Source organism: Callorhinus ursinus, unplaced genomic scaffold (assembly GCF_003265705.2).
Source record: "Callorhinus ursinus isolate GAN/ISIS: 27379988/994484 unplaced genomic scaffold, GSC_fseal_2.0 scaffold16, whole genome shotgun sequence".
Classification (NCBI taxonomy): Eukaryota; Metazoa; Chordata; class Mammalia; order Carnivora; family Otariidae; genus Callorhinus; species Callorhinus ursinus.
The window spans coordinates 26691609-26717324 of NW_027397078.1; the positions used below are offsets into that span (position 1 = coordinate 26691609).

Here is a 25716-nt window from a genome sequence, read left to right on the forward strand (position 1 = left end):
AGGAGAAAAAACCTACTGGTAATAATAGTAATAAAAAAGCCAGCATACTAGCTTTGGGAAAGTACATTTTCCAACAACCGTTCTATACAGCATGGGAACTAATTTGTTGTCTTAATGCTTTTCAATTGTCCTCAATCCAAACACCACTTGTGACACATGAATGAGAAAAGGCATTGTTTTGCCAGTGATTCTCCCTAGTTTTCAGTGATCCAAGCTCAAATGCATTGGTTCATTTGTATCTTACAATTGACTGTTTCTCCTATGAAAAGTCAATGCATTCTTATCACTTACATGGAGTTCTAGTGCTCATAAGTGCCCATCATTTTCATTGCAGAGATTCAGTGTTTAATAATAATGAATACCACGTATATGCCTGTGATGACAAAACTCTTATACTCCAAGCTTCTGACAAAGCCTGAGAAATGAAATTTCAATTATCATGAACCTTCTGATTAAATAATGCTGAGAAGTATGAGGAACCATGATATGCAGAGTCTACTCCTGAGATGAGGCTTACACTGGTTCAGACTTCGGCAGGTTTGACAGTCATCAACAGCAGTACCGTAGGACCTTTGTATTGCCTTCCCTGGCAGGAAGAGTGAAATATAGCATTCTAATAATTAGGCTGAATTACCTAAGTGATCATTTGACTCAAGAAAAAACTGGTCTGGTTAGAAATGCTCCAATAAAGGTGTCAGAGAAAGAATTAGCTACCTGAAATCCATACCCCAGATACATTTTTAAATCAGTATAATCTTCTTTGTATGCCATGTCTTAAGACAAACATATATGAGATATATCCAGTAATTCATTTGTAAATTGAAATATAATTCTTAAAGTAACCTTTCCATAAAGATAATTTTAAAATCATGTTCAGTAATTAATAAACTATTATTTGCCAGTGTCAAAATGTTAACTCCATTTCTACGTGGACTGCATTTTGACTGACTATTCTTCAGAATTCCCTATGAAGTGCATTTTCCTTATCCCCATTTTTAAATAAGGAAACTGAGGGCTTGAGAAGAGATGAGTTAAACACATATGGCAAATACAAGACAGAACTGAGGTTGGACTACAACTGGAGACTTCCAGTTCCATCTCAGGACTATAGATAATTTGTATTGTCTTCCACATACAGTGCTTCCTCCTAGATGTTTGTCCCTTTAATATTTTTTTACCCTCTAATATGTTAAATATTTTAATATTTTTTTAGGTAGTAGGTAGGGGAATGAGTCTTTTGACATGGGTACAGGTGATAAAATCTTTTCAGCAGCCCTGAAAAGCATGATTTGGCATTTTTATTTGGGAAAGCAGACTACTACTTCTACATGGCAGCCTAGAAGACAGTGGTTGCTATAAAATGATTATTCTTAATTAACTTCACTGAAGAACTTGTGTCCATCTGCACTCTGAAAAAAGCTTCCAAGTTTACTTCTAAAGCCATCTGTATTTTGAAAGTCGGGCAAATGACACAATTTCCTCTAACATTCCGTTTTTAATTATTATAAGAGTATTATCGAAATAGGTAGTCATCCTAAATCTGTACAATTTTGTTATGAAAAGTATCATTGAAAAATTGTGAAAATAACTTCAATCTAAATGCTGTTCACCTATCCCGAGACAGATTTTAACCTGGGATAGATATTGGAGAATCTTGGAAAGTTAAACCATCCTTGCCAGTCACATATTCAATGATAGCTCCAAACCCTTGATATTTAATGTGTAATCTAAACCGGCTGTTTTTTTGAAGTTTTTTTTGCAGGCAAAGCATTCTTACCTTACTAAAACAAAACAAAGCAGACAAACCAAACAAACTCTCCTTCATTCCTGTGAGGATAGCTTAAGAAATACCACTTTGTACAAAAAGCAGAAGCATTTCACAGAGAACATAATGCATATCTTGGCTGGTACTCTCAGAGTATACATAAAGTCAGAAAAAGAAGAAAACATTTAGTAAAAAGCCAGGAAGACAATTCTAAGGCATTCACATCAACATCAACAGAACTTCACACTTTTACAGACATGGAGTAATAACAAAGAATCAAGTAAAAGTTGACACTGTGATAATTATAACATTTCAATTTATTGTGGCAAGAAAAGAAGAGTTATCAGGTTAATTCATTAAATTCCTGGTCACAGTTTTATCCACTTATTACAAGAGCTTGATCCCTTTAGCATGTGCACACTCGTAAACTAGAAAATATGGAAGATCTTAACCAAAAAGATACAGGAATAAAGTGCAAGTATGACAACAGTTCTATTTTGAAATATAATTTCTTAGAGATGTGACCAAAGGAGGCCTTAAGTTACAACCATCCTCATATCCAAACCCAGGTACTAACATACTACATGACCCCATAATACAATGAAAATAAGGTGTTACATTTAATGACAAAAAGAAAAATGTTGATTTTTTTGCAGAAAAGCAATGAGAAAATGTCATTTAGCTATATGCAATTTCAGTATATCTGCCCGAGGCAGATATGTGCCCTAAGTAAATACGTGCATATATTTACACACACATTTATATATTTAGCTTAAAATCAATTATTATAAACCACAACATTGCTCAAAAATTTTCATACCTTGTTTAACATTCCTAGACAGTGTCTGCAGGAAACTACAATTATAGCAGGAGTACTGGAAACCAGGCTTTGTTAACAAGGTTTAGAATAGCACACTCTTCTGTCCAAGAGTTTAACTACAAACCTGTTTGTGAGGTAAGAACATGAGGCTAACTATTGGTGGTCTCCATTCTAACCCATGCACATTCAGTTTCCCTTCTTTTTTTAAAGATTTATTTATTTATTTGACAGAGAGATAGAGAGAGCCAGAGAGCACAAGCAGGGGTAGGGGCAGGCAGAGGGAGAGGGAGAAGTAGGCTCCCCACCGAGCAGGGGAGCCTGATGAGAGGCTTGATCTCAGGCCCCTGAGATCATGACCTGAGCCAAAGGCAGATGCCCAACCAACTGAGCCATCCAGGCACCCCAGTTTCCTTTTCTTAAACACTTCCTGATTAGCAAAAGGTTAAAAAATAGCTAATCAAGTAAAATATTAATTTCAGTAGAAAGTAAACCAGGTACACCAATAATCCAAGAAATTTTTTTCACGTGTGGAAAAACATGAGGTTTACACAGGAGAGAAGAGGTAAGGCAGAGAGATTCTTGATGTCAAGACAGGGCCAATGTACCCTGTTGGGAGCCTTTTGAGAATTTTGAGGAGTTTGGGGTTATCACAATGATCCAGTTACTGAATGATTGCTAGAAGGATGCAACAGTTACATACTAAAAAACTGCCTGTATCCCATGACTTTTTGTTTGTTTGCATTTGAAAGACTTTATTAACACTTACAGAGGCAAACCAAAGCTACTTTACATATGACATATAGCTTATGTTTTGATATTACCAAATTTGAAAATAAACTTTTTTAACTTTTTATTGCAGAATAGTTTTAGATCTACAGAAAAGTTACTATAATATGTATATCTTATTTTATATATATATAAATATATAGTCTCTATATACCTCTTATCTGTATTCTATTATTAACATCTCATATTACTATGATACATTTGTCACAACTAGTGGACCAACACTGGTATATTGCTATTAACTAAATTCCACACTACGTTTAGATTTCACTAGTTCTTTCCTAATGTGCTTTTTCTGTTCCAGGATCTTATCCAGGACACCATAGTACAAACAATCATCATGTCTCCTTAGCCTCCTCTCGTCTGTTTCTCACATTTTCCTTATTTTTTGATGACCTTAACAGTTTTGAGGAGTACTGGTCAGGTATTTTGTAAAATGTCCTCAATCTGGGTCTAATGTTTATCTCATAGTTAGACTGGGCTTATGGGTTTGGGAGAGGAAGACCACATGGGTAAAGTGACATTCTAAACATATCATATTAAGGGCACATGCTATCATCAGCATGACTCATCACTGATGATGCAAACCCTGATCATCTGGCCAATACAGTGTTTACTAGGCTTCTCCACTGTAAAGTTATGTTTCCCCTTCCCACACTCTACTCTTTGGAAACAAGTCACTAAGTGCAGCCCACAATCAAGGGGTGGGGAATTAAGTGCCATCTTCTTGAGAGGGGATTATCTATATAAATTGTTTGGAGTTCTCTATTTGGGAGATTTTTCTTTTTCCCCTCATTTCTTTATTTATTCAGATATTTATTTACATCAGTATGGATTCATGGATATTTAGGTATTGAGCTATAATCCAACACTACTTTTGTTCCTCAAACTGTTGCAGTTTTAGCCATTGAGAGCTGTTTCAGAATGACTCCTAAGTTTTTGACATGCTCTCATCATTGTGTTTTTTGAGCACTTCCTTACTTTCTGGCACTACAAGATGCTCCAGGCTCATCTTAAATATTCTGTCCCTATCCCTAGAAGTCTCCCATTTCTCTGAAAAGCTGTGGTTCCTTCCCACATGACTTTTAAATAATCAATAGGAATTATTAGGATGACATACCAAATGAGTCTAGCTTGTACTACTTCCCCTAATATTCATTTTTATTCCAGTGTCTATCATTTCATCTGTTCTTCCATCTTCTTGTACTTCTATGGAATGACTTCTAAACTTACTGCTTCTCTTAAATCCAGATATGCTCATTATAAGCAGGAAAAAATATCAATTAGTTTCTCCTAGTATAGTCATATTGAGGACCTACATATAAAAACCTATTTTATTTTTACAAATTATTTTTCCTTTTTATTACAATATGGTCATTACATTACAATATGGTCATTACAGTGGATTTTTAAAAATTATATTAGTAGGTAGGCTATATTATCTATGAGTTTTATTTCAGAAGACATTATATAAGGTACAAACAGAGGGTACTGAGTCCTAAAGAAATGATGTAGGGAAAAAAGAATAAGGTAGACTACAATATGTGGACTTTATTTGGATCCTGATTTAAGGAAAAAACTATAAAAATGTTTGACATTTACAAAACCAGATATTTGAACCACTAGATATTTACTGATATAAAGAAATAAATTTTGGTGTGATTATCATGTTATTCGTTTGAGTGTATATGATGTGTGTATTTTTAAGTCCTTACTTTTCAGACATACATACCAGCCTTAATTTTTGGTGATCTTGTTACTGGTGCATCACTAAGGAGAAAAATGTTATTAATCCGTAGGTATTACTCTGCTATATTTACTTTCTGTGTGTACTGGTCACAAATATAAGAATAAAGTGGCAAGGCAGCCTCATGTAAAAAGAAACCCCACAATGAGAAACCATTTACTTTAAACATTGAATTAGACACATCTTAAAATTAATGCAGATGGAGATTCATGGTGTTACCATATTTAAAAGTCTATCTCTACCAGACTGCTTATTAAAAGTCTATTTCTATCAGACCGCTTATTAACACAAGATGTCAATAATTATTTCAAGGAAAGAGATAAAGTTCTCAAAAACATCTCCAAACAAAATTAATTTTAATTCATATGGATTTTAAAAGATAATGAGCACTTTGGGAAAGTACTTTACATAATCAAGTGGACAATAATCCTAAGGAAACTTCAAAATAGCTGGTAATTACCACAGTTCAGTTTTTTTTCTTTTGCTTATTATCCTGGGTATTGTGATAGCTTTCACAAATAATGAGAGGCTTCAAATCATTCTCTACACAAGCAAAGAACAATGTAAGTTGTTTTCCCTTATTTTAAAACTTCCAGTCTAAAGCGAACTCACCTCAATTGCATTAAAGAAAAACAAAGAGAAATAAGAAATATCATTTTTGTGTTTTTACTCTGAACAAATCTAACTTTTAAGTTCCTAAATACATGCTAGAATATATATTTTATATATGTGCAAAACCACGTGTATTATTTTAAAATATAACGTAGATGGAATTTTACCTTTCATTACTACTTTATAAATACTCAACTGACCAAACATCTCTAGCTCAACTTCATATTTTGCACTGACTTCACAATAGTTTTTGACTGATTATGATTAAGTTTTCTTTAACACTTAAATTCCTTTTGTGATTCACTATACTATCATATCATATTACAATCTGGTCTAAGATAAAGGAGTTTCCAAACAAAACAAAACAATTTGGGGGCAATAATTACCATCTAGTAGGTAGGTAAGGATTTCAAAGCTATAGGCATGCACTGAATAAAGTCTGCTGTTCAAAGAAACACCAATGAAATGCAGATAGCAATGCTAACCACTGCTAAGTAAAGCTAAACAAAAGAATATAACAGAAGTCATTATTTGTAGTATAATGTAAAGCCATTTATGAACATCTATTATCAGACACCATGTATTTTTATTAACAATCCTTTTAGAACAAAACATTCCAGCACTGGGTTGGTAGTAGCAGTGGTCTCAAGTAGATCTTTTGTTTAGGTCTAGACTCAGCAGAGGTGAGAATCAAACTCCTGAGGTTCACATCAAAATAGGAAAATGTCACCAAGACTATAATTATATGTGGCATCTTTGTCATTGGCTTAAGTACTATTCTGATGGAAACACCTCAACACACACAAACCCACACACCCCACCCACCCACACACCCCTCTAGAGGCCAAAAGGACCCAAGAACCATAGCCCACCTTACCACGCACTACAGAAGGTAGGTCTGGTGGAGTGGACATCCACGTTTTTGAAAGTATTCCCAGGATTCTTCTCATTTCATATGTACCTCTGGTAGAATGGCAAGGTGGAAATATTATGTTTTGTAACCAGTTATAAATCTATTCAAATTCTGCTTCTTCCACTGTTTATTAATTTTTCAAAATATTTATTGAATACCTGCTAAATAAATTTTTGGGTATAGAGAATAAGTCATTCAATATTTCTAAGCAAAAGTGTCTTCGTGTGTAAAGCAGTGATAATTCCAATCTTTCAGGGCTAGGATAGGAATAAGATAATGCAGAGAAAGCACCCAGCACAGTACATGGTATGTAGTAAATACTCAATAAATATTATCTATTAGTAGTTGTGCCTTTGAAGATTGCCAACAGAATGCAATCAATTCCTTAATTAAAAAAAAAAAGCTGGCATTTACCATGCACTTACTATGTACCAGGCATTGTTTTAAGTATACCATAACCCTATGAGGCAGGTAATACTATCACCCCTATTTTACAAAAATGAAAAAACCTGGCAAGTTACTTAAATTCTCCCTCAAAAATCACACAGCTAGGAAGTAATAGAGTCTGGATATAACTAACCCAGGCATCTGATTCCAAAGTGCTCTTTACTATATCCTACATGGTGCCAATTTGTACAGGGTAGAAAATTTAGGAAATGTTTTAGAAGTCAAGTCTGGTATGGAAGTGCTGAATATTGTACACCTGAAACTAATATTACACTGTATGTTAACTAACTGGAATTAAAATAAAACCTTAAAAAAATAAAAGTCAAGTCTGAAGATAATTATGTACAAACCTGAATTATGTTCTTCACCCACTAAAGTGTAAATCCAATTCAACAGAGAAAAAAAGAGTTGAGGTCCGACCTAATTCCATCACTGAATAGCTGTACAATCCTTGTTGAGCTGCTTAACTTCTCTGCACCTTACCTGTAAAAGGGTGTCAATAACAGTTCCTTATCTTATTTTAAGGATTACTACTAATAATAGATGTGAAGTGCATGAGACCTTCCTAACTTTGGCGAATGAAGGGAAGAACCAAGCTGTATCATAGAATGTTTACAAAAATATTCCAAAAAAAAAAAAAAAAAACCATGATTCGAAGTATGCAGAAATTCTAACTAAAAATACAACTCACTTCTAGCTAGTTTATTTTCAGTATGGAAATGGCTCCTGGCAGAGTACAGTACTTGAAAACACCATCTCCTCCTGGGTCAAACAATTTCTTTCCAACCTTGTTTGCATTATAAGCTCAATCAGCAAACCCTTCCTTCACATATTAAGAGTAAACTTCAGGGGCACCTGGGTGGCTCAGTCGTTAAGCATCTGCCTTTGGCTCAGGTCATGGTCCCGGGGTCCTGGGATCGAGCCCCACATCAGGTTCCCTGCTCGGCGGGAAGCCTGCTTCTCCCTCTCCCACTCCCCCTGCTTCCGGTCTCTCTCTGTCAAATAAATAAATAAAATCTTAAAAAAAAAAGAGTAAACTTCAATAAGAACCTGCTGTAATTATCACAAATCTCAAATAAACAAGATCTGAATTAACATGCTTTTACCATAAATATACTTAAAGCATTATATCTAGAGACAGACTAGAAAGAAAAATTATCCATTCCTCAGTATTTCATAGAGAAAGCTTCTCTCTGTGTGTGACAATTCAACATCAAACTGAAAGCCTCAGATCTGATAGCTAGAAGGCAAAGGAACAGTCTCCTAGATAAGAAAATCTCTGCCACTGATTTAATGCAACAGTGATGTCAACAGAAACTGCCACAAGACTCTCCATGCCACTACTATGGAGGGAAATCAGGAAGGAGTAGCTAAGCGCTGCCATGCATGCTGGTTCTTTACCACACTGGACTCAGAATCCACCTAAGTTCTGGCAAGTGGGAAGGAAAACCATCAACTGGACTACATGTCTGTTTTGAGCTCCATTAACAAAAACTCTGCAACATTTTCTCTTTTATATGTTTTTAACAGCTCAGTGGTTTGTTTTGAAAGCTTATAAATGAATTACATGAAATTAAAATATGAATTTTATGCTTAGCCAGGAAAAAAAAATCACAACTCCCCAGGACTATCAAACATTTTGAAAATAATGTGGATGGTTGAAAAATAAAAGTATATGAAATAAACTCCCATGTATATATGAAACATACCAAAATTATAATAAGAATTCAGCTAATGTTGAAATTAATCATTCAGCATAATTACTTAAGGCCACTACTTTAAAGGTTTTTATTAATAAGTCACATTGTAAGTCTAACAACTTGCTAGAAAATAGATTCTTTCATAATCTTTGGTAAACAAGTTGAAAAAAGTAAAATCCAGGATTGAAGCCAGCCTTCCATTGATTTGTTGTAGATATTATTTGAGAAAACATGTTGCAAGCCCATTTTAAAAATAGCAGATGTAGCTGAAACAAAATAAAAAATCCAAACAAACAAACAAAAAAAGGATATTGGGCAACACTTTATTTATTTTTTTAAAGATTTTATTTATCCGACAGAGAGCCACAGCAAGAGAGGGAACACAAGCAGGGGTAGTGGGAGAGTGAGAAGCAGGCTTCCCGCGGAGCAGGGAGCGTGATGCGGGGCTCGATCCCAGGACCCTGGGATCATGACCTGAGCGGAAGGCAGATGCTTAACCGCTAAGCCACCCAGGCGCCCCTGGGCAACACTTTAAAAGCAACTAACAGTGTGGTTTCTCTTTTTATCTATTACCTTATTAGAAGACTTTCCAACCTACCTAATCAGATTAGTTTCCAAGAACATTAATGTCAAGTAAATATAAAAGAGATTAAGTGTGTTGGGGTGCCCGACTCCCGATTTTGACTCAGGTCATGATCTCAGGGTCGTGAGATGAGCCCTGAGTAGGGCTCCACACTCAGTGTGGAGCCTGTTTGAAATTCTCTTTCCCTCTCCCTCTGCCCCTCCTCTTTCTCTCCCCTTCTCTCTAAAAAAAAGGAGAGAGATAAGTGTGTAATACTTGATATTATGTAATGTTTTTAAAAAACATTTTTATTATTGAAGTATATATGACATGCTATATTAGTTTCAGGTGTGCAACATAATTCAACAATTCTATACATTATGCAATGCTCACCATTATAATTGTAGTCACTATCTCCATAAAATGTTATTACAGTATTATTGACTTCATTCCTTATGCTGTACTTTTCATCTCCATGACTTATTTTATAACTGGAAGTTTGTACCTCTTAATCTATTTTGCTCATCCCCCATCCCTCCCCTCCAACAATCACATTTGTTCTCTGTATTTATGAGTCTGTGTGTTTTCGTTTGCTCTTTTGTTTTCTAGATTCCACATGTAAGTGAAATCATATGATATTTGTCTTTCTCTGTATGACTTATTTCACCTAACACAATATTCTCTAGGTCTATCCATGTTATCATAAATGGCAAGATCTCATTTGTGTTTTTATAGCTGAGTAATATTCCTGTGTGTGTCTGTGTGTATCACTTCTTTATACATTCATCTATTGATGGACACTTAGATTGCATCCATATCTTGGCTACTGTAAATAATGCTGCAATAAACATCGGGGCATATATATCTTTTCTTTTTTTTTTTTTAAGATTTTATTTGTTTGCAAGAGAGAGAATGAGAGACAGAGAGCACGAGAGGGAGGAGGGTCAGAGGGAGAAGCAGACTCCCCGCCGAGCAGGGAGCCCGATGCAGGACTTGATCCTGGGACTCCAGGATCATGACCTGAGCCAAAGGCAGTCTCTTAACCAACTGAGCCACCCAGGTGCCCCCATATATATCTTTCCAAATAAGTATTTTTGTTTTCTTTGGATAAACACTCAGTAGTGGATATAACAATGTTTTCATCTTGGCAAACTATAATACATTAATGCCATTGTGAATTTTGTTTTATTTAATAAATGTTGGTTTTTATTTTTTTTAAATCTTGGTTTTAAAACCAATTTTATGTTGTGATATTCAACAGATGAGCACAGAAAACAAAAATAGCAGGTACTGTACTTAGTAAAATTTAAGATTCAATAAATTTATGTAAATACCCATAACCCTTTCTTCCCTGAAATTGCAAGAGCAAGTTAATGAAAACTTTTATTAGAATTAACAATTGTAATTTAAATTGAAATCAAACAAATTAAATACATCTTTAAAGTCTAAAAAATTCTATCATATTGAATAGTTATTTGTAGTTTAAATCAGGGCAGAATTGCAACACACTGTTTTATAGTACTAGCTAGAAAGATTAAGTCTGAAGGTGTTTCATTAAAAGTTAACAGATCTGCAAAAAGCTAAGTTAAAGTCTTAAAAATTTCGCTTATTCTGATTTATACTGTAACCATTGTAAATTTGTGGGGAGGGACTTGACTTATTAGAAAAATCTATTACTTGCTACTTGGTTATCCAGTAACATGTAATTAACAAAAAAACCCATATAAGGCACATGTATTTAAAAAGTTATACTTCACAATAACTTTCTACATAGGTTCTTAACAAGTGCCCTTCAAAAATTAGCCCAAATTTATATTCACTTTACAAAATTAAAATTCATTTTTCAATATCAGGAAGGATGGAAAATTATATAAGAAATGCTGATTTAAGATGCATTTTTAAGCATTAGTTTTATTCCTATTAAATATAAATTCAACATTAAGTATAATAAACATAATGGTTATTATTAAATTAAAAAAGCTATTTTTCCATTTTATCACCCAAGTTAACAAAGGATATTTTCTTTTCACAACAGAAAAATGCATTTTAATTTCTTACATGTTTTTTTTCTTTTATAAGAGAAACATTTTATTTTTATTTTTTAATTTTAATTTTAATTTTTTTTAGGATTTTATTTATTTATTTGACAGAGAGACAGTGAGAGAGGGAACACAAGAAGTGGGGAGAGGGAGAAGCAGGCCTTCCGTGGAGCAGGGAGCCCGATGCGGGGCTCGATCCCAGGACCCTGGGATCATGACCTAAGCCAAAGGCAGGTACTCAACGACTGAGCCACTCAGGCACCCCAGAGGAGAGACTTTAAAATTTTTTTTACATTTATTTGTCAGAGAAAGAGAGAGAGGGAGCACAAGCAGGGAGACCAGCAGGCAGAGCAGGCAGAGGGAGAAGCAGGCTCCCCACTGAGCAAGAAGCCCAATGAAGGACTCCATCCCAGGACCTTGGGATCATGACCTGAGCCAAAGACAAATGCTTAACCAACTGAGCCACCCAGGTGTCCCTATAAGAGGAGAAACTTAAGACATTTTATTAATTTCACTCTACCATGCATTCCAAAATACATAGCTCTTTTAAAAACACTGAAATGAAGAAACAATTAGAAAATTTGTATGAAAAAAAATAAATTCTTTTTTTTAAAGATTTTTATTTATTTATTTGAGAGAGAGAGAATGAGAGAGAGAGAGCACGAGAGGGAAGAGGGTTAGAGGGAGAAGCACACTCCCTGCCGAGCAGGGAGCCCGATGTGGGACTCGATCCCAGGACTCCAGGATCATGACCTGAGCTGAAGGCAGTCGCCCAACCAACTGAGCCACCCAGGCGCCCGAAAAAAAATAAATTCTTAAGAGGTATGTTTTAATTTTTAAGTAATGTTTGCCTATTAATAATGTGATATCAGCAAATATTTATAGCTTAAACACAGAAGTGTTGTAGATACATTGAAATTATTCACATTTCTTAATGAAATGAATCTAAACCATGATTTAGGTCATTGAATTGACTAGAGCGATACAACTATGAATTAAAGCAACCCCACTTCTACTGTATTCTGGCACACAATATACAACTTGGCACTGAAGTATCCATTACAGCATTATAAGGGACTTTACATGCATTTTCATTTAGGAAAGCAGATTTGCTGACAGACCAGTAATTTGTGATATTTATGTATTCCTTCCTTCAACAAGTATTTCCTAAGTGCTTTTCACCAGATACTTTCTTATGCTTTGTTATGCAAATAAGATGAGGTCCCTGACCTCAACAAATAACCATAGAAACTAATGTAAAAATAAAACTGGCATATGGAACGAAGATACAAATGGTACCTGGAGAGCACACAACTGAGGATTTGATGTGACCTGGGGAATGGAGAAGGCTTTTCTGAGGCATAGAAGGGGAGGCTTGAGATATGATGGATGAGTAGGACTTAACTGGGTGAAGAAAAAAGGCAAGAGAAACTGTATTAAGTGCAGAGGCCCTGTGGTATGCAAACAAGATTGAAAGGCCAGTGTAACTAGTGCTAGGAATAAGGGTTATTTCAAAGGCAATAGCCAAACCTTCAATGGTCTTAAAAGCCATATTAAGAACTTTTATCTTTATCCTAAAAACAATGAGAAGCCACTAAATTTTTTAAGCTGATGGGGGTGAGAAGTGAGAGGATAGGATCAGATGAGAAACATTCCTAAGAAATTTATCCTGATTATAGGTTTATGGATCCAAAAAAAAAACACCCAAAAAATAAAAAGTAAGACGCTATAATTATCATGACCTTGACTGAAAAGATAATATTTTGTCCTTTGCAATAGAAGAAAAAGAGGAGTAAAGTGCATTAATTTTACATTTTCTAAGCCCAAACCAGCACTTCTCAAATTATTCCACTGATGTATCCATAATTGCTGAACGAAGTTTACTCATAACCCTGGAAGGTCTGAGAAACACAGCTTGAAACAGCTTGCTGCAAGCCTAAAATTCCTGTTAAGCTTCTGGTCTCATCTTTAAAATCATGCCAATTTTGCTTTCTACACCATGAATTTAATATCCAGGTTTGTTTTAATACAAAAACAATGTTTTACAATACTTAGCAAAAATCAACCCTTTCTCTTCTTTTGATCATTTAGCTCTCACAACCACAGAAATGTTCCATTTTGGGGAACACAAGCCCATGCTATGCATGAAATCTGTGAATTCACTCACTGAATGTTATTCAACACAATGATCCTGTAGTGAAGATTACATTTGCTTTTATTTAGCCAGACACTAAACAAAGACAAAAATTTAAAAAATAAAAAGCTTAGGCTACATTTTTTTTTCCAAATTACTTACTCTCCCTTCCCTCTCTTAACGTACAGATGATCCATCCTTCTAGTACTCTTTATAGAAACTAATCCTTCATCTTTCACAATAAACCTTATGCGTTGAGGTGCTGTAGGGAAGTCACATAGAGAGCTAAAAGTCATTAAGAACAAATTTAAGTCCCACTCTGCTATACATGAAAAATGATAATTCATCATTGTTTTAAGAACAAGAGCAGTATTTAAAAGCCTATCTTCATTCTTCATGTAAGAATTTGGATGAGTAAAATTCTAAATATCCAAAAACATAATGTTAATGATGTAATTAATCTTCAAAATAACTCACTTTAACATTATTTCCAAATTATTCCTGAGAAACAGATTTGAAACAGCTGTACTAATTCAATACACATTCTTTGTGGGCTTATTTTTGGCAGCCAAAGTTTTATAATGTGGTATTTATTTAAACTCAGGACATGATGAGAGTTTTATTGTCTTTGTGAAATGCAGATTTGTTCTTGTACTTTTGTACCACCTACTCATGGCTCCTCCTTCATTTTCCCTCTACTTGCCCACCTCTCTCCTTCAACCAGACAAACCTAGACACAACCGTTCTGGTTAATCACCTCATCTCAACTCCGAAGTCTCTTGCTGTGCCTTTACATTTAGACTACATCCATCTTAGAATATGCCTTAGTTAAATAAATTGTATAACAAGTTGCTAAAACCCCACCTTCTCCATGGATTCCTTCCTGACTGATTAAAAGCATCATCTCGTCTTTCCACTGGTGCTTGCACACATAATGCAAACATTTTTTAAATTTAGCAAATGTTCTAGTTGGCACCTGTCTCTGTTTTGGCTTAGGTTTCTCAACGTCACTGCTATCCCTTACAGAGACTAATTTCCCCAAAGCAGAGAATAATTTATTTAAAACAATCCATTAAAGCCCCTTCCATGTAGAGGTATGGAGTAAACAATCTCTAAGCACCAGAATGTATCTACATAAATAGACTCTTTTTTCCTAATCTGTACTAAATCATGAGTGTTACCTTAAGGAGTAAATGTTAATGACAGTATAAATAAAATGATATTTTCCTGTAAACTCTACATAAACAGTAAATTTCTTCTTTGTGTGAAATGACAAGTATTGAGTTTCAAAAAAAGTCATATCGAGAGTAGGTGATTGTTGGTGACTATCTAGTCATACTGCAATTGAGGAAAGCAAATAATTTTTCAAAAATGATAGGACTAGTTTGATCATATAAGTTTAACATATTTTTTACAATGCATACTTCTCAAGTTTCTGCCAGAAAATTTTTCCTAAGACAGTTTAACTCAAAAATTTGACATTTTCCTTCATCTTAATAAAATAAATTTCAACCTCAGCTCTAGGTCCTAGGAAGGGGGTAAAACTATTAGAGAGCACTGTGCCTGTCAAAATTTCTGTATCTTATCAGATACATTCTCCTCTGTAGCATTTAACTCTTATTATAAATAGACCTTATTTCATCACTGCATTTTCCTCTTTTGTAGGGTTGTATGCAAAGTGATGGCTCTGTCTTTGTTTTTTGTACCTAAAATAATGTATTTCATTTTCTATCCTCAAGATGGCTGAGTCATCAGGACAGAAAGTAGAAATCAATGAATGGTTTTCAAAGAAAATGGTTTATAGTAAACAGAAAAGAGCAGAGCAGTTAATTGTGGGATGGTGTGAGAAAAGACTATCTTAAAAATTTAGATTTTAGGACTCATACTATAAGAGTAGAAAGAGCTAAGTCACAGAGACCATAAGAGAAGACGAGCAAAGCAGGGCCTGTTGGTGACTCTGAAAACAATAATTCATTTTATTTGATCAGGGAAGGGATTAAAGATCACTGGAAAAAATGTCATGAAGGGAGTTAGCCACAGAAAATAACTTTATTTTAGTCATATGGATATTTTGGAGGAGTTTCAAAGTTGGAAAAACTGTGAGAAGAAAACTGGAATTACTGGGTGTGACATGGACAAGGAAAATCAATACCGAAATTAATAATAGGGGCCTGAAGTGTTCAGACATTTTTGCTGTATTTCAGTGGGCAAAAAAGTAAACTCAAACAACTGTAGATTATGGAGTATTTCTATAGGACCTGCAAGTGAATAGGTAAGAGCTGAGATATGATGTATTTTAGAGTAATACCCTGAGCAAAAATCAGAAACTGTTATTGGCCTACTTTTCTACCTACAGCTTTCTCTAATAAAGGCTTTGCTTTTACTCTAAAAAGGTTTACATTTTATAATTTTGTCAAAACTACCAGAGGATTGAATGCAATTTCCTACTGAAAAAAAGGCTGTTTCTTAATGCTAAATGATGTGTATTTGATTTTCTCAAAAAATATTTTTATAAAATTAATTTTGAAGTTCTATTATTTCCAAATAGCCTGAAGTACTATCAAGATATCTGGAATGTAACTGCTTATTTTACTGACTCATGAGGAGTCCATATATTTACTGGAACTAACACTGACACTGTGTCACATCAATTTTTTATTGTTAGAAGAAAATCCATTGAGTATTGGATTTTTCAAATAGTGGTGTTGGTGGTGAGAAAAAAATGCAAGTGTTTCCTTATATCTTTACTAATAATTAATATATAAATTTAAATTTGCCTCCCTCAAATACATTTTAGTAAAAAAGATCAAAATGAATTGCAATGTATAAATGGTCCTTCATAAACAATTTTGAATATATGTTAAAGCTTAATAATCTCATCAGCCCTTTTTTTTCCCTTCATCTCCTTCTCTGCTGAATTTCTATACCACTTATATAAATTGTCTGGAAGCACAAATATATGGCCATGCTATTTTTATATGCTTAATGTCTCCTTTTCTGTTTAGTGAAGAGAAAAACACCCTAGAAAGAGCATAAGGCATGTACCTTACTAAACAGAGTTATAACTATTTATGATTGTGACTAGCTGAAAGCATATGCTATATACTTTAAATGTTAAGGATGATGAAACTGTCACATTAGGAGCACGCTTTGAAGAACTCCCACAATGTTGCAGTTGTTCAAAAGTCTTGTTCATTCTTTGTTACTGCTTTTATAACACTATACATTATACAACACCAAAGGAAGTTTGGCCATTCCAAAGCTACAGCCTCAATTAGTTGACTTTTAAACATTACTGCATCTGAGGACAGGGTGAGTTTTTTTTTTTTAATGTGTTTACTTGTAAAGTTTACTTGGGGAAAGGAATAGGGAGGAAAAATTAATTAAGGTACCAGTATAATTACAAGTTGAGGAAATGTTCATTTCATCCAAATGTTCTTTAAAATCTTGTTTTCTGTTACTATCTTAAATTAAATTTATATGAAGATTATAGAAATTTCAGCAGTAAGCAGTTTGGGATTTGAAATATTCAGATAATGACATCAGTTTTTCTCTTCTAGTCTAATGTGTATAAAAATATACAAATTCTATCTTGGCTACTTGCTTGATCTTTTCAAATAGCTCTAAAATTAATCACCAACAGGTATGAAAATAAGTTATTCAACTTACACGTAACAATCATTTAAAATCACAGCTAACAATGTTAGCTCAACTTCAAAGATGCTGCATTTTAGGCTGGAGAGATTTTTAAAGGACTGGAAAGATTTTTAAAGGACTACTGTACTGGAAATCTAATAATGTGTGTCAGAATATGTGTCCTATGTTCTACTTGCTTCGGTAGACCTAAACTATAGAGAAAGAAGAAACTGCAAGATTATACTGGGAGGGTGGAGGTGAAGAAGATGGAGTATGCATCACTCACTACAAGCATCATGGGAATTTGTGAAGGTAATCAGACTCCCATGGAGCCAAGAAAGCTTTCTGTTGAGTATTTCAGTAACGGACTCAAACCAAAGTAACCTTTTACGCAAATTCAAAGAAAGGGTTTTTTAATTAAGCATTCTTGCTTCTTGCGCACCGCCTGGCTCTTTCTTCCATGACTGAGAAACAGAGAAGACAGATGTTTGTTTCTGACAATCCAAAGGGGGGTGGGGGTTAGTGGGAATCTAGGAAAGCATAATTTCAATAGCCAATATGAAGAGAAGAAACGGAAAAGATGAGCCACTGCAGGACTTTGTCTTAGTCATGGCACCCATGGCACCTTAGCACAACGCACTACACACAGGGGAGCAGTTGATAATTAATTCTACTTAATTCAGTACACTCTCATGTGTACTGTGATTTGCAGTTACGAAGCACTTTTCACATATTAGAAAAGAAAAAAAACTAATTAAGTGAGAAATAAAGGGGCCAGTAAGGGAATAAAAGGAAAGCAAATGTATAAAGAAAAATCCGTAAGAATAAGCAAGAGGCCGAAAAGGTTCGGAAAAGGAGGAAACAAAATTGAGTTTCTCTATGTCGCTCTTAACCACTTCCAATCACCCCACCTTTCGTTCTAAAGTACCTGGAGCTTGGAAAGTCTGCCTGCTAAGCAAGCCCCCAAAAGGGGCTCCCTCATCTCCGCAACACGCATTTTCACAATGATAAGCCTTTGGCTCCTGACTAATCTACCTAGAGTTTGTGCCTAGGAATAACCACAAGCAAAGCCCTGACATCTCCCAAGTGTGGCCAGGAATCCTTTATTTCATCCCATCCATCCCTGTTGGCGTTCCCCAAATCTTAGGAATCTTGGTGATGGGGGAGGCAGTGGTCATGGGGTGGGGGGAATCCTCTACAAGCCCCTTAACTCAGACAACAGAGGGAGATAGTGAGGCAGGAAAGCCCAGGGACTAAAGAAAAAGCCCACGTTTGAGACTAGGAGGGCGAGTGTCTACAACTGTGGTTATTAGAAATTGCCAGGGGAAAAAAGGGGCGAGCCTTCAAGATGGAAGAAATGAGGGGGCACCCGAATGCGCATCACCTTACACCTGGCGTCAAGCCCCCAATAAAAAGCCATGAGATCCAAAGCCTCGACCAGCGAGAAGAGGAAGAGGCAAAGGACGTGGGGGGCGGGGGAGGGACAGGGGTTTGCGCAGGAGGGAGCCCGCAGATACCAGCGCGGATGCTGTCCCAGGGGAAGCATGTTTTCCTCTCCCCCAAAGTAGCGCATCCCCCGAGCATCCTCAGCCCAAACTGGGGGAGTTCGCCCAATTCAAACCCGGGCAGCCGCGTCCTGACCCCATTATATGGGCTTAAAAGTTGTAGGGAGAGTTGGCGCTGGAAAAGGCACCTGGCAGGGGCGGCCACCGAGGGGGCATTAGGTTTCCCAGGAACAAAGGGGCCCGGGAAGGAACGAGAAAAGGAGCAGGTCCCTGGGGGCTCCTCCCTGAGGGGAGAGACGAGGGTCGCCACATCTTCCCGGCCTAGGGGCGCCGTGAGGAGCGGGGAGGAGGCGAGAGATACTGGGATTCCGCGGCCCGCCTTCTAACCCTATCCTGTAGCGCCGGCAACCCCCGCGCTCTCCGCGACCCTCTCTAACTGGGCAGCCACCACTGAAGACAATAGGGGATCGGGATCCCGAGCCCCAGCCTGCCCCGGAGGACCTCCGCCTCCCCCCAGCACACCACGATCAGCCGGTGGAAGCCCCGATGGCGGGCTCGGCCGCAGTAGGCGCCCCTTCCCTCTCGCGCGCCAGTACCCCGGCGCCCCAGGACCGCCTCGCCCTCCGCACAGCGGGCATTACCTTTCATCCAGTCCACTACTTGACTCGGAGACCATTTGCTCACGGGTTCCATGATCAGAGCCATGGACACGGGGTCGCTACCGCGCGGGGCCCGGAGATCAGAAACAAAACGAACTCGGTAGCCCGAGCCGCCCTCAGGTGGGGTCCCTTGCTGGCCGCTGCCTCGCTGGGCGGGTGGCGAGAAGACGGCTTTTGTGTGTCGGGTCTCGCGGCTGCAATGTCTCTTAGCAAACGGCGAACAGCAGCGGCGGGAGCGGCAACGGGGAGAGAAACGCTCTGGGGTCGCGGCTCTGTGCGGACTCTCTGGTCGCTCCCCGCAGAGGCTGCTGCTGTTGCTCCGCCGCTCCGTTCCGGTCTCCGTCCCTCCAGGGCTTCAGTTCACGGCTTGCACTGCCGAGGGTCGAGGGGCTGAGAAAAGAAGCCGCCGCCGCAAGCCCGCAACCAACTTGCCCGCTCGCCTCGCGCGCGGGAGTGAAGCTCGGGGCACCACAAGCTGCCCGGCGGAAATGACGAGGGGCCTCCTGCCACCCAAAATATCTCTCCGCAGCCCTCGGGTGCGGGGCGCGCGCGCCACAAGCCCCCCGCCCGCTCGCCGCCGCGCGGTCCCGCCCCCGGGGCCGACGGCAGGCGCGCGAGGCGCGTGCGCGCTCCGGCACGAGGCCCGAGCCCGGGGTCTGCCTGTCAGTTAGGCAGGTGCGAGTGGCTCACAGATTGCGTTCCCGCCCGGCGAGCCGCCCCGGGATAGAGGCGCGCTAGGAGCGCGTGCGCAGCGGTGTCGGCGCGAGTCCCTGCCCCGGGGTCAGTCGGTTGCCGGCGGCTCGGAGGGGCCTCTGAGCGGACGTGGCGGCTGCGGGACGGGCCGCCCACCAGTTGAACGCTGAATGCTCAGGCGGCTGAGGAGGTACCTATGGCCCCGCCGTCAAGGGGAGGGGGACACCGCCGAGCGCGGGGGTTACAGCGAGAGCCCGGGCTTTCCTCGCTCACGCCCTCCCTGCGGCTGAGTGGGCTTCCGAGGTGATTCCCGAGCCCCGTGCACGCCTGCGGAGACGGGGGCGTGGAATGCCGCGGACGGGAACCGGCTCCGCCAGCCAGAAACGCAGCGATGACGAGGCAGGAGGGCCCGTGCTGTCGGACCGCCCCTGGTGGTGCCCCGGGCCTGGGAAGTCAGGCGTGGAGCCTGGAACCTGTAAGGGCTGGTCGTGGTGATACTGAGACAGGTTCAGCCCCACGTGCCTTTTGAAGGGCTCATTGTCGGGTTTTTGGCCAACAATGGCCAAAGAAGCCGAGAGTGTCCTTCGAAGCCGAGAGTGTCCAGTACCTATTTTAGGGGATGTCCTTTTGTTTTCAGATAATCTTATATAAGAACTAAGGGGTAACACTGGGATTTAAAATAAGTGATAAATTGTAAACATGATCCTTCAAAACTCAGGTTCTTCAGAAATCTTACAAAGGCTACTATGCAACCCTTAGTAAAAGACAGTTTGCCTAATGAGGCTTGACTTTAAATGACAAATAATCCTAGAAAGTATAGATGCAAACTCTCTACCACCATTAAAGATGTTTTCTCTTTGTCATTCTTCAATAGCCCCGTTGAGTAAAAGAGAAACTTTTTATTTCTGTAACCATTTCAATAATGTCATTTGGTTTTGCCCGTTCCTGCAGTGACCCATTTTCTCTAGTTCTATTGCATGAGCTGCAGAACTGCCACTTTTCTCAACTGACTTAAGTTGACATCCATCCCCCACCACACCTAAAAAGAACTAAAACCACAGTAGTTAAAATATTTTGATGTTTTCAGGCTAGTGATACAAACCAAGTAAAACTTAAGATGGGCCATGCATACGCTTGTTTATTTTTCTAATCCAAACTTAAAAGTACACGGGAAGAAATTTAGATTATTTAGACAAGACTAGGTTCAGAGGGTACCGGTATAGCACCTTTCATTCACAATCCAGATCATGGTTGTTATTTACAGGTTTTTTTTTTTTTTTTAGATAATCAGGTGTGAAAGGCATTTTGGAGTGCTTACATTACAATGGAGTTTCAGAACATTGCATCAGTTTTTTTTCTAGAAAATTTTTAGCATCAGTAATTTATAGAGTAGCTTTATGTTCAGAAATGGAGTGAATGCAAATCCATTGTGAATCATTAGAGGTTACACTCAGGGAGATGTTAAAAGTAACTTTATCAAAATAATACTGCTAATAACAACATTTATTGAGCAATGTGCTAAGTATGTTACATACATTTTATCCTCAAAACAGCTCTGTCATTAGCCACATTTTACAGATGAGAAAACCTTGGCTATCACATTCACTTCCTATTCCCAGAGCCTATTACACATTGTTCAATAAATGTTGAAAAAACTAACAAATAAGGCTTAAAGAGGGTAAGTAATTTGAGGTCATGATGCATGATTGTAATACCAAGTTAAGGTGATTTCAGAGTATGAGCTTTGAAGAATAGTAATAAGATTTATATCTGTATCGTAAAATTAACTACTTTGGAAGGGGAAGGTCCGTTGAAGCTTAACTCAATATGTCTCATCAGAAAGTTAACTACAAAGGAGTCTGACAGTTACCATAAGTGTTTGACCAGCAACTGTGAGAATGTAGGAAGTGACCAAATTTGGCTGAAACACCAAACTGCATAGTCTGACTGGGCTTGCATGACAGACAACCAGACTATATATTGCAAGCAGGTTTAGAGTGAGATATTGTTTGCATAATGAATAAAATATCAATCCAAATAAATGCCAAAGATCAGGCTACAGTAAAATTAAAAACATACACATTTCATGAAAAGGTTGGTTCCAAAAATGATGAAGGAAAAAGATCCCAAGGAGAGAGGATTTTAAGGAAGACCCTACATCAGAACTAAATTGTACATATTCCCCTATTTATGTTACAGTAAGGAATTTATTTAGTCTAATCACCTGAGATAACTAAAACAATTCTAAGAACTAAGAATGACTGAGCCAAAATGTTGGTGTGGACTTATACTATCTTACAGAGTTCACCAAGGCCTTAAGTATTTGACTTAAGTTCTCCTCTTTGAGGTTTCCCCTACAAAACATACAAAAAATAAAAAATTTGCCTTTGATTTTGACAATGTAATAGACTTAATTATTTCATTTAATTAGTTCAGAGCATAACTGGCTGTTCACTCAAATATCCTTAATAGAGGGAGAAGAAAAAGGATTAAATCATCATTGCCTTCTCCCTTTTATTCTTAACTCCAAATGACTCAGCTAAATCTTTCCTGCACTTTTCTTTCCAAATAAACTAGCTTTTATATTCTTCTGCCTATTGTTCAAAATGTTAATGTCTTGCCTCATGTTTGTAAGTATAATATAACGTGATTACATACAAACTGTGGCAGCCTAACTTTGCCTTCTCTTAATGCACAACACAATCCCAAAGATTAGGGGAAAAGGTATGTTGTCATAAAATATACATCAAAACATAATGTACTAAATGATAAATCATACATACTTCAACAGCCTAGATATAAAAGCCAAACTGATTCTTTGGAAACAAACTTGGATTCTTTTTGGAAGTAGGCAGAGGGTAAATACTAAGTTAATTAAGCTAATTGGAGACCTAAAACTTGTGAGTTGTTTGCAACCATATCCAAACAGATCATTTTAAATGATCTTTTAATCCAATTGTTATAGTTTTGCCTTTTTATTCTTCTCCCTCTAGATTTCAATAAAAAATTAAAATCTCTTAACGAAAATATTTTCAGTTAAGATTTTATAGTATATGTAATGAGTCTAAGTACTTGAGATGTGGAATTTACAAAGGTCCTCTGACTGGAATCTAGGTGATTAATGGTTCTGACTCTTAGGGTTTGAGCCAGATAGGGAGGAAGACTTCCCCTGGAAAGATCTTCAAGTCTTTGTCTCTTAGGGCCATAGACAGGAGTAAATAATGTGAATGTTTCTTGTGGAGCTATAAGCTGAGTATCTCTAACCTCCACATTTTCCAACCTGGGTTATTTTATAGGGGCCTTAATCGTCACTTCCCATTTCTTTTACTAAGAAGCTAGCTCTGAGTCAGACCTCAGACTGCCATGCCACACATATTTTAATGTTTTTAGTTATTTAACATTTAGACAAAATGTCTTGGAGAGCCCTTTCTGGTGATTTTCCCAGTTTGCTTAGATTGTATTTTTGCTATAGCTGTCTGTTTAATTTTTATATTTCTTTTTTAATGAGTAATATTTTATCATAAATTACTTTTTTCTCTTATCTTTCACTTTTGAATAATGAGTGAGAAGTGACACCACGGAGAGAACAGGTATGAGGGTAGTCCATGTTCTAAACTACAGGAAAGGATAGGGGCCCTCTTTTTTTTCACTTAGTTTTGCCCAGACCTTTAACTGTAATTTCAAAAGCAGGTGTCCTGTGCTGGCACAAGTTGTATACCTTGATCAGAAAAATTAGCTAGGCAATTCTGATAAGACTGGTAGTGATAAAACAAAATACAAGTTATTCTCAAGAACAGTGTATGAAACTTGCTCCAAAGAAGGCTCCACAAAATTTCTGGAACAATGTTTTCATTTTTTTTTTTTTTTTGCAGTGCAATTCAACTAACAGCTATGAGTAAAGAACCAAAGCCTCTGATATAACTAGCCACCAGATAACAAATCTATCCATGCCTCCAATAGTCAGAGAATCAAGTAGGAAGAGACCTTTAAATGTAAATGGGGCCATAAGCAGGCTGCTCTGGGCCAAACCTCCCTTTAGATTATCAGGGAGAAGCACCCGGAGACTATAATAAAATTAGTAGAATTCTTTCTTTGCTGTTCTGCCTCTAGGGTAAACTGTATTAAATCAAGCCATGTCCTTTGCAGACCAAGATTCATAGCAATCATCTCTGGGTAAAGAGAAAATGGCTTGAGTTGAGGTTATCCCAATAGGGTTTTTTAAGGACTCTTTCCAGGTTTTTCCCTGCTGTACTAATCATAGTCTAATAAAAATCCCAGATCCCACCTAGATTAGGAAACCTAGGTTTTTTTTTTTTTTTTAAACACATTAAGCCCTAGCCCATCAGGGAAGTTTCTGGTGCACTTTGGAGCCATTAATTAAGAGCATATAAAAGTATTCAACAAAAATTTTTTGAACACTATCAATATGTTGGCCTAAGTTGTATCCTTTGATCAGAAAAATTAGTTTGATTTTGTGGATGCAGAGATAACCCAAGATGCTCATAGGCTGGTAGGGGGAGCAGAAACATTCACTGTTAATTTAATAGGATAATGTGATAAGGGCAATGATAGATGTGCCCAGTACTCTGTGCAGAGGAGTACCTAATTACTGAGGGGAAGACTATTTGGAGGAGGTAATGACTATTGTAGGTCTTAAAGTATGGCAGCCAAACAAATGCAGGAAAGACCTCATAGGCAGGACAGTGTGCGCAAAGTTACAGAGCACTATGTAGAGGTACCCGGAAGTCTAAATTTGAAAAGCAAAGCAAGAAGTGACAGTAGATAGAGTGGGAGGGGTAGACAATAACCAGATCAGGGGGAAAAACTCAAACTAAAATATAACTTAAAAAGATAGAACCATCTAAGAATTTTCAGGAATGAACTGCTCATATTTATATATTTATGTTTTATATTGACTGGAAGCCACAGAGAGCATAGATTTGAGAGGAACAATATGGGGGGTTCAGTTTGGAGGATGTGGCAATAGACTAGTGAATAGATGTCTTGGGACAGAAATAGAATAGTAGAGGTGGGGATGGAGAGAATGGGCTGGATTTAATAAATATTCAGAGCTTGGTGACTGATTAGAAAGAAGAGGTTAGGAAAAGAGCAATATCAAAAATGACTCCCAAGATTCTAGCTTGGGTGACTGAATAAATTATTTCTTCTCCACCTAAAATAAAATAGAAGCAGCAGACTTGGGAGGCAGAAGTAATCTGAAATATTAGTTCTTTATTGGACATTCTAAACATGAGAGGCCTGTGGACAGCCAAGAAGGGATTTCCAGTAGACAGTTTCTGCATTCACATATACGAATGTGAAATTCAGTTTGAAATGAAGAGAAAGATTTGAGAGTCACTACTAAAACAAGAACATAAATGAGATAGGGAGAGTATGAGATGCCCATGAAGGAGGCCCACAGAAGAAAAAGAGAAAATCAGTGAATTATGAGAAGAACCAAGAGAATACAGTGATATGGTAGGCCAGTGAGAAAAGAATTTCAAGTAGAAAGGCATGGAAAACTGTGGGAGGCACAAAAATGATGTTGTCCCAGTAAGAACTGAGAAGAATCTGCTGGTTTTGTGAGTTTGGATATCCTTAATGGCCTTATTAAGATCTGTGAAAGAACTGGATGTCAGAATGGTGGGGCTTGATATATAGGGCATTTACTTTTTCATGAGTCAATTTTTCTTCTATC

The 25716-nt window shown here is 37.7% G+C and overlaps 1 protein-coding gene and 1 long non-coding RNA gene across 6 annotated transcripts in view; one reads left to right on the top strand and one right to left on the bottom strand.

The window, feature by feature from the left end:
- Nucleotides 1-19863, bottom strand: part of CNKSR2 (connector enhancer of kinase suppressor of Ras 2) — a 278839-nt gene extending 258976 nt beyond the window's left edge. For 3 of the 5 annotated variants that reach the window (XM_025857698.2, XM_025857697.2, XM_073901984.1), the window contains exon 1: nucleotides 19308-19863. In XM_025857698.2, the coding sequence (XP_025713483.1) occupies nucleotides 19308-19371 (64 nt within the window). In that variant the 5' untranslated portion in view covers nucleotides 19372-19863. The remainder of the gene's footprint in view (nucleotides 1-19307) is intronic. The other 2 variants (XM_025857700.2, XM_025857699.2) reach the window with 1 other exon arrangement.
- Nucleotides 19864-19941: 78 nt separating this feature from the next.
- LOC141374323 (uncharacterized) overlaps nucleotides 19942-25716 on the top strand; it is a 409949-nt gene continuing 404174 nt past the window's right edge. Inside the window, exon 1 of the long non-coding RNA XR_012381100.1 lies at nucleotides 19942-20208. This is a non-coding gene — a long non-coding RNA (uncharacterized lncRNA). The remainder of the gene's footprint in view (nucleotides 20209-25716) is intronic.